This window comes from Orycteropus afer, unplaced genomic scaffold (genome assembly GCF_000298275.1).
Source record: "Orycteropus afer afer isolate SDZICR_OR568_19922 unplaced genomic scaffold, OryAfe1.0 scaffold00090, whole genome shotgun sequence".
NCBI classification, from domain to species: Eukaryota; Metazoa; Chordata; class Mammalia; order Tubulidentata; family Orycteropodidae; genus Orycteropus; species Orycteropus afer.
The window spans coordinates 2,950,008-2,959,654 of record NW_006921677.1 but is presented as its reverse complement, the minus strand read 5'-3'; the positions used below and the strand labels follow the sequence as shown (position 1 = coordinate 2,959,654).

At 37.5% G+C, this 9,647-nt stretch overlaps 1 protein-coding gene across 1 annotated transcript in view; it reads left to right on the top strand.

The window, feature by feature from the left end:
* Window positions 1-490: 490 nt before the first annotated feature.
* Window positions 491-9,647, top strand: part of CREM (cAMP responsive element modulator) — a 58,546-nt gene continuing 49,389 nt past the window's right edge. The window contains exon 1 of the mRNA XM_007942418.2: window positions 491-610. Coding sequence (XP_007940609.1) covers window positions 491-610 — 120 coding nt within the window. The remainder of the gene's footprint in view (window positions 611-9,647) is intronic.

Genomic DNA, 9,647 nt, shown 5'->3' with positions numbered 1-9,647 from the left:
CAGAAATAGGGTAAAATAAATGCCAAGATGACTGGAGATCTCCAAGGAACCAGGAAGCGGAAGCTGAAGAGGAAAAGACCTTCCTCCAGAACCAGCAGAGGGAGAAAGCCTTCCCTTAGACCCAGCACTCTGAATTCAGATTTCTAGCCTCCTAAACTGTGAGAAAATAAATTTCTGTTTGTTAAAGCCATCTACTTGGGGTATACTAGCACTAGATAACTAAGAGAAGAGGCTTAAAATAATTATCAAGGAAATTTTTTATATAAGATTTTTTTAAGTTGTTTTAAAGTAAGCTATTCTGATAAAAGATTTCCCATGGCAAGAAGATGCCTTGAGTTTGTAGACTTAGACTTTGCTACTGAAACTTTCTTGAGAAAATAAGATGGTACAATTGGATATTAGCAATGAGTATCAGAACACTGGATAAAAACAGGGAAATATTTCAGATAGGGCCTTAATACTTCTTCCTTTTTATTGTCTTTTCAGACAAATGACCATGGAAACAATTGAATCTCAGCAGGATGGAAGTGTAACAGATTCTGTGGCAGAGTGCGAATCTGCTCATATGCAGACTCAGACTGGTCAAAATTCAATCCCTACTTTAGCTCAGGTAAATTTACTTTAGGGAATAGGCAGGCACTGATAGAAGTTAAAATATACAGAAGTGAGAGAGTTACATGCAGATTCTGTTTTCTTGCAGTTGATCTTTAAGTTTCCATCTTCTCTGATTATCAACCATTCTTACTGGTTTGATTTTGAAGAGAAGATCCAATTATAGTTACTTTTGCCTTTTAACAAATATTTTGCAGCCCCATCTCCACCCCCCCTTCACTAGCACTGTGGGAAAGAAAAAACAAAAACCCCTCCATGATATGTCATCCTCAAATTGCTACTTCACATGGTAATTCCAAATTTTATATAGGTAAATCCTGTGTTCTTAGCTATAAAGATGGCAGAAATCTTACCATTTTCCCAGTGTATATTTGTCTTTATAATACCTTAAATTTGGAATTGACTTCATTCAGAGAGAAGAACCCTGGTGGTTCAGTGGTTAAAGAGTTTGGCTGCTAACCAGAAGGTCAGTGGTTTGAACTCACCAGCTGTTCCACAGGAGAAACATGCTGCAATCTGCCTCTGTAAAGGTTCATAGCCTTGGAAACCCAGTGGGACAGTTCTATTCTGTCCTATAGGGTCACTGTGAGTCGGAATTGACTCCGCAGCAGTGGGTTTGGTTTTTTTGGGTTTCTACTCAGAGAGCACCAGTGTGGTTTAGTCACGATTTTTCATCTCCTAAACTGTCTTTCTGAGATATTTATAAAAACATGTAGTAAAGACAAATACTTACATGGTATTTTATTTATACCTGGCCTAATGTTAATTAATTCATCAAATATTTATTGAGTACTTGTGGTTCAAACCCACTAGCCACTCCTTGGAGGGAAGATTGGGCAATCTACTTCCATAGAGATACCGCCTCGGAAACCCAAGGATGGGTCTGATCTGACTTGACAGCAGTGAGTTTGCTTTTTTTGGTTTGGTACTGCATGTTAGGCACTAATCTGAAAATATATATATATACACACACACACACATATATCCTATGGCTTAGTGGAGTAGATAGGTATTTAACAGTAAACCCAAGAACAAAATGAGTGCTTGTGGTAGTTAAGTTTGTGTGTTATCTTGGTTAGGCCTGGTTGAGTGGCTGGGCAGCTGGATGTAGTATTCCCCATAATGAGACAGGTGATCAACTCCATGGTGGAATCTACTGTGAGCAGCTGAGTAGCTGCTTTGGGTATGTCGTCTGCTTCCCACATATATAAGAAACAGCTTTGGGAATGGTTTCTAGCTTATGGCACCTTGAACCCTGCATGTAGCCGAGTCGTTTTTCAGTAGCCTGCTATGCTATGCCGATCTTGGGACGTTTAATGGACTTGAATTAATGGCCTGCTGTGTGGTTTGGTAATATCAGAACTGTGCCTTATTACTTGTCAACCTTGGGCTTGTCAACCTTGGGCTTGTCAGCCTCAGCAGTCAGCAGCTGAGTGAAGACAAGCCTCCAGCTTTAGTGGGTTGGGAGCAGGAGGCAGAGCTGAAGCTCAAGGTTGAGGGGCTTTCACTTAGTCCCTAGAGCTTGGCACTTTGAACTCAGACTTAAAGCCTCCAAATGGTGAGAATAAACTCCTTTTAAGGCCATCCCCTGTGTGGTATATTCTTGTAAGAGCGGCACGGAGGTAACCAAAACTGTGCTGTAAGTTATATACAAAATTTAAAGAGCGTAGCAGAGGGAGCAGCCAGTTGCCCAGGAGTGCTTTGCAGAGGATTATTCATTTGAACTAGACATAAAGGGAGAGTAAGTGCTTGTCAGATGGATAAGGGTAGGGAAACATATTCTAGGCAGAAGGAAGAGCATGTGCAGACGCACAAATCCAGGGTATGGGGTATTTAAGGAACTAACGGTGTCAAAGCTAACTGGAGCCCAGTGTCTGCTGGGAAGTTGAGCTGCTATAGGTAAGCAGATTGTGGTATCCATTTGCAGAGTTTAGCGTACCCTGGGGTCAGTGGGGAATACTGCAATATTTTAAAATACTCACTGTGTTTAACACTAGTTAACCATGTGGAGGATAGATTGGAAGTCAGCAGACTAGTCATTGGGACACCACTTGGGTGGTTTGTGTAATAGTGGTAGTGTGGAGATAAAGAGGAATAGTGAGATCCCAGTGATAATTTGAAGGGAGAGTAAAAAGACTTAATGATCTCTGGAAGGTCTAGGGGGAGCTCTGGTGGCATAGTGCCTAAGGCATTTGACGACTAACCAGAAGGCTCGCAATTCAAATCTACCAGTCACTCCTCGGAAGGAAGATTCAACAATGTACTTCCATAGAGATACCACTTTGGAAACCTAAGGAGGCTATGAGTTGAATTGACGGCAGTGAGTTTGGTAAAGTCTAGGAAGAGTGTTAGGGCCTTTCTTTGGTTCAATCTCAGGCAATACTGGTGGCTTCTCTTCTAAGACTGGATCCCATGGACTCAGCCTGCTTTTTTTTCAAGCTGCCAACACCCACTCACTCCCTGGAGGTTTTCTCCTCACATGTATTCCAAGGAGCTGCATCTCCCTGGCAACACCCTTCTTTGTTACCCTGAAAGATAGGCATGCAGACATTTGGCTTAAAAAAGATACCACCTTTTTCTTATTAAAAAAATTCCATGTCACTGTAGAAAACTTTATAAAGTATACATTGTTAAAAAGAAAAAAATAAAAACAATCCAAATCTTAATATTCGGAGATTTCATCATCACTAACATTTTAATGTATAGCCTTTAAACTTTTTGTTAGTGTGAATTGGATAAGATGGGATAGGATAAGACAGAGTGGGAAGGGATGGGATGAGATGGGATAGAATAGGATAGGGTAGGGTAGGACAGGGTAGGATAGGAAAGAATAGAATAGAAAGCATATATACTTTTCATGACTTTGCAGTCTTCAGTGTTTATAGCCTTGTTTCATGGTATATAATTCTGTCCTTCTCTGATGAAGTTGTAGTTGAAAGTGAATCTTCCTTCTGCCTCTCTTTCCTTTCCTTTAGGTATGAGCTCACAGATTTCTTCCACTTAGGCCACTCCCCACTCCCCACCCAAGCCTGTCAACCTGTACAGTTAGAACAATAGATCCTTATTGTCCAAAGATGATAATTTGCAATTCTGAGAACCTTCAGGTTGGATGACTACCAGTCATGTGAGCCTCAGTCAGAAGTTGCTATGAAGTCAAATAGTATGAAGTCTGAAAAGTAGCTTAGGGTTTATGAGATTTTGGATTTGAATAGGAGTCTGTGGACAGAAACTGAGTTTTAGTAGGTTGGAGAATAAGTAAGAGGATATGAATTTGAAATTGGAAGTATAGATTCTTCAAGATATTTATCTGTGAAATAATAGAGAAAGATAGGTCTTTGAGGGGAAGGAGTGGAGAACTTGGGTAGAGAAGACTGGGATACTTTGAATAAAATCAAGAGGGGATATGAGGTTTCTGAGAAGGTTAAATCAGGAACTGAAAAAGCCTATGTATGGTTTATAATGCTTCTTTAAAAATCTGAAATATGTCAAATGTTGATATTTATTAAATCTGGACGATTTGAGTTCATAGATTTGCTATATTCTGTTTTCTGTATGTTTGAAATATTTCATCAAAAAATCAACTACAGTCTTTATGTTACAAAATAATAAGTAATTTCCTCTCTGATTCAAGGATTATTTTGGTTAACTAAAAATACCCTCTATGTCATGCATATAGACTATGACTTTTTCAAAGAAATAACTGTCAAATGAAAAACAAATCCAAACTTTGGAGAGACACTTTATTCAGAAAAGAAAAGAGGAGAGGGAAAGTTCTCCCTACTGTATAAGGGAGAACACTCTGACCATAAGATCTAACAGTGTGAAAGTATTAGAGGGAAAAAGATTTTTCTTTTACAGAGGCTCTCAGTAAACAAGGCTAGACAAAAACCAGGTGTGGGAGGTGGGCAGGTGACATCATCAGATAGTCTATCAGTCTGTTTCATGCTGAGGCCAGCCTATTCTCCTGGAAGCTGAGTAAAAATGGGCCATAATTCAGGGATTTAGGGGAAGGAGAGAAGCTTAACCAAAGTTTAGTTAATGTACTTTGTTTCTAATTGATCAGTGGGATAAGCAATTCAGTTATTCATTTCTGAGACAAGAAATGGGAATTTGGAGGGCCTGTGTCTGGTCTAGTCATAGGTAAACAAGGGATTATCTATGAATTTTATGTAAGTCATATGGGAAGGGTGGTTATTTGCACTGAGCTGTTTTCCTGAACACAAAGGATTGGGGGGATTTCTTGAACCACTGATGTTTTCCAGTATCACAGGATTTAGGTAGAATTCAATATTGGCATAGGACACAATTCTTAGTAGTCAGAATGTTCTAAACATGTTTATTCATTTACGTTCTTGTGATGCCTGAAGCTTTCATTTAGAAATATTCATTATGATTATGCTGTATATATTTAGAAGGGTTAGGAAATCAAATTCAATCTTTATTAACCCTATGATGTGACTGACTCTTCTGAATAATCCTGTTGACATATTTGCATGCCATTTTTTATTATCCTCAAACTAAAAAAATAAACAAACACAGCCAAAACCCAAACCTGTTGCCATGGGATCTATTCCTACTCATAGTGACCCTATAGGTTAGGGTAGAACTACTCCATAGATTTCCAAGGCTGTTACTCTTTATGGAAAACCAAAAAGCCAAACCACATTCACTGCCATCAAGCCAGTTCTGACTCATAGCGACCCCTCTTTAGGTTTCTAAGGCAGTATCTCTACGGAAGTAGATTGCCCAGTCTTCCTTCGGAGGAGTGGCTGATGGGTTTGAACCACCACCAGCCTTCTGGTTAGCAGTCAGATGCCTTAGGCACTATACCACCAGAGCTCTAATCTTTATGAAGCAGATTGCTTAATCTTTCTCCCACAGAGCAGCAGGTGGGTTTGAACTGCCAACCTTTTGCTTAGCATCTGAGCACTGAATCACTTGCCACTTGGGGTCCTTCAAACTAGAGGACTGTAAATTCCTAGGTGTTTGAGACTTAAATTCAATTTTATATAAAAAGGAATTTATAACACTTACCTTCCTTGTTTACACAGTCAAATTATCATAAAAGTGTGTGGAACAAAAGCTGTGACCAAAAGAGGTAGTTTGATCTTTGGCATTTGGTGTTACTTGGTATTAGTTCTTTTGAGGATATAGTTGAGAACTGTTGAGCTTGCTCTTTGCCATCAGCCATCTGTTCTGCTGATTGACTGAAGGAGATAGTGTTGCACCAAGGGAGGCTTGCAATTTTAGACTTTCAGTTTTTTTCTAGTTTATAACTTCCAAGATTGGAGTGGTAATGGATCCTTTTCCTTCTACTTGTATTTGAAATAAAACAGAAGTGTCAGTGGTGATAATGTCCAAAGTAGAAAAGCAGGAGTTGCCATTAACAAACACTGTGGTGGCAAATAATTGATGGCTAAATATTGTGACTTAGCTTTGTTCTTGCTTGAATTATTTTTCATGTTGCTTATTTTTAATGGGAGCTGGCATTGTGTTTGTTAAGTGCATGTGTTGAGATAGAAGACTAGATTCTACCCTGTTCTCCCACTCCTTCACCCCAGATTGCAGTTTCTGGAAAAACTTTTGGCAATAAATCGGAGAGTCTCTTTTCAATAACCAATCCTGGAGAGAAACTCTTCCCAAACATTCAATGGTGAAAAAGAAAAAACTATATATATATAAGTAATTTTAAAATAGTTATATTTGCATCTTCTGAATATATATAATCTTTAAATGAATAATGGGAAGTACCATTAAAAACATCCTTTTATTATAAAAAATTTCACATATATAAGAGTAATGTAGTCCATGATTATATATATAATGATGCTGCATGTATATAAACGTCACAGTTTATGAAGATTTTATAGCACTTGCTTCATCTGTCTTTCTTTTTTCTTTTCCTTTGGTTGAAATATTTTAAGCAGCTCTGCAGATCTCAGACATCATACCATTTTACTCCTACTTACTTCTGGGTGTGCAGCACTTAAAAAATTATGAATATTTTCCTATATAAACAAATGTTATTATCTTACCTAATATTAAAAAAAAAGAAGAAGAAAGAAAAAAAACCCAAACCCACTGCTGTTGAGTCAGATCCGACTCATAGTGACCCCTCCTTGGGTTTCTGAGGCAGTATCTCTACGGAAGTAGATTGTCCAGTCTTCCTTCCAAGGAGTGGCTGTTGGGTTTTGAACCACTAGCCTTTTGGTTAGCAGTCATATGCCTTAGGCACTATGCCACCAGGGCTCCCAACAATAATTCCTTGGTATAATATGCAGTCTCTATGCACATTTCCCCATTTATCTCATAAATATGTAATGTACTCTGGAAGCAAAGATGATGACACTCTCAACTTTTCTTTCCAATTCTCTTGGGAACTGATAACATTGCCATGAAGATCTGTGTTGGGTGAGGTAACCCAGATGGAGCCATAGGAAAGGATGTGCTTTAAAACTGGCTTTCTGAAGTGTAATTTGTCAGAGTTGCTGATGAATCCTATAGGCCCTGAGCGTGGCACCTCAACCTTGAAAAAGCTAAATAACTTGTCTTTTTTTTTTTTTTTTTTAAATGACCATTTCTCAGTTTTTCAGTAAAGGCAGAAGGGAAGGTGAAAGGAACAAAAATCTCAGGAGTTATAGGTGGAAGGAAACCCTGGCCATCATCAGTATCAATATACTGCTTTGGAAGAATTAGTTCTAGTATAAAATGTAACCTTTTAGAGATCCTGTTTATTTTGGGAAGAACAAGACTCTAGGGAGGCAGAACAAGCCACTAGGGAATGTTGTTCCAAGATGATGGTAATCTCCTTTTCTTATTCTCTTCCTAAATGCATACAGACCTGGCATATACAGTCAGAGATTGAAGTAGGAAAATTTAATGAGGAATACTTGGAAAATTAAATCTACTCATAAATTTTCTGTTTCAGTCTAGTGGAAAAATTAGAGTGGTGTTTCTCATTGCTTTGGTCAGCTATATCGAAAATTCATCTTTTTGGTCCTAAATAGGACCAGGAAGGATGTAGATGGCTATTAGAAAACAAAACAAAACAAAAAAAGCTCAAGCCATATTTGCTATTAATTAAGGATCAATAACAATATATTTGTTTATTAAACTTGGCCTACATCGTGTTCCTAGGTTAATGTGGTAAATTTACTTTCAGCTAAGTAGATGTAGTTTAAGCTCAATGTTTAATTGAACCTTATTTTAAAGTTTCAATATGATAATTGTCCTGGTTGAGGGACTTTTATTAAAGGTAGAAAGTGTTCCTCTTGAAATTTTGAGACAAAAATTTCCATTTTACTGTGGATTTTCCTCTGTTGCCCCTTGTTTTTCCTTATTCCTTCCCTGGGCTCTTTTTCCTTACTACTGTTTTATTCTTTTGAACTTAATTTTTTATGTTTGCTTAGATTTATCTATAAAATCGAGCAGAAGTTGGAAAAAAAATTTTTTTCAGTAAGTGCTGAATGTGCACTTTAGTTAACCAATTAAAGAAAATCTCGTTTTGAACTGCAACTCCTTTGTGATGTAATGTGATTAAAGGGCCATATGTAAATAGAAATAATAGTAGTTTGTGGACTGTTAATATTAGTGACCATTTTATTCATCTTGAACAAGAATTTATTTTATATTTGTGCTTATATTTTGATTATTTTAAATATATCTAATAGAGTTCTTTAAAGGTTTTTTTTTTCTTTTTGCTTTAGAATGAACTTTCATGCTTTCATCCCAATCAGTTTACTAAAAGTAATAATACTTAGCTTTGAATCAATTTTGATGTTTCAAAGGTAATTTTTTTTTTAAATTGTGATTTGGGTGAAGAGTTACAGAGCAAATTCACTTTCTATGCAGCAGTTCACATATACTTTGTCTCATGTCATTGACCATGGTTTACCACAATGCAACAGCTCCCCACCCACTTCCTCCCCATAGTTACCACTTCCCAGTGTCCATCCCTCCATGCTCTCCTAACCCCCGGAGCTGACTCCCTGTGCATAAGCAGCCCTTCCTTCTCCCATGATTGTTCTCTCCAGGGCATGTGTCTACTTGAGGTAAATGTTTAACTCACATGCCTGTACTTTGTTTGGCTGGAAACCACAGGTGTGGGTTCAATTCCAGACCTGAAGAGCAGCTAGGGGCCATAGTCTCAGTAGTTCCACCAGGCTCTTCTATTGGACCAGCAAACCTGGTCCCAACCATCTTTTTTCTCAAAGGTAATTTTAACAAGTATAAAGCAAAGACAAATTTGAGAAAAAGATTTTGTTTCTATTCTTACACCCAGAAAAGAGTACATTCAACTTTGATGTAGGATTTGAGAAATGGTTCAAGAATTTTCCATCATTTGTGTGATTTTCTATGAGGTTCGGGTACTTTTTGCTTAATATTCAAGTTCCTCTTAGTTTTAGTTTGTCAGTAACAATAATGTACAAATAAAAGTGGAAACACAATTATTCTTTTACCCTTTTCCTTATGACTTTCTTTAGTAAAAGTAAGCTAGCCCTGAAATTTGTAAAAGGAAACATTAATTTTTGTAGTTTCTTTTGAAAATGAAATTTGGAAATTATTTTCTTTGCTTTATTTTATTCTTTGTTACTCAGACCTTTGTGAATCCCAACCTGTTGAAGGAGTAACATTTGGAGAACCCAGAGGCTTTGGGAAATTTCCACTTCATTGAATAATCGTGGGGACAACAACTTAATAGTGCTCTTCAGAAATGTGAATTTTCTGAGCTCTATTGGAGAGTGGTTTGACAGAAAGTCATGGGAGAGTAAAGCCTGGTTATGGTAGCAAATGTATTAAGTAGAAGAAACATCAGATGTAGGTGATGCAGGCAGAAACAGTTCAGGGAAAACCCTTGTCTTAAACGCATGTTTTATATAGCAGTAGACCTCTTTATCTTATCAGATAATAAATACTTTTTTTAAAAAATAATGGGTATGTATTCCTTATCAGATATATTAATGTAACATGGTCAGTACTGCCGTTGGTGAATTGGTCTTCTGGGTCTTTTTTCCTTAGAGCTTTGTAGGTACTTT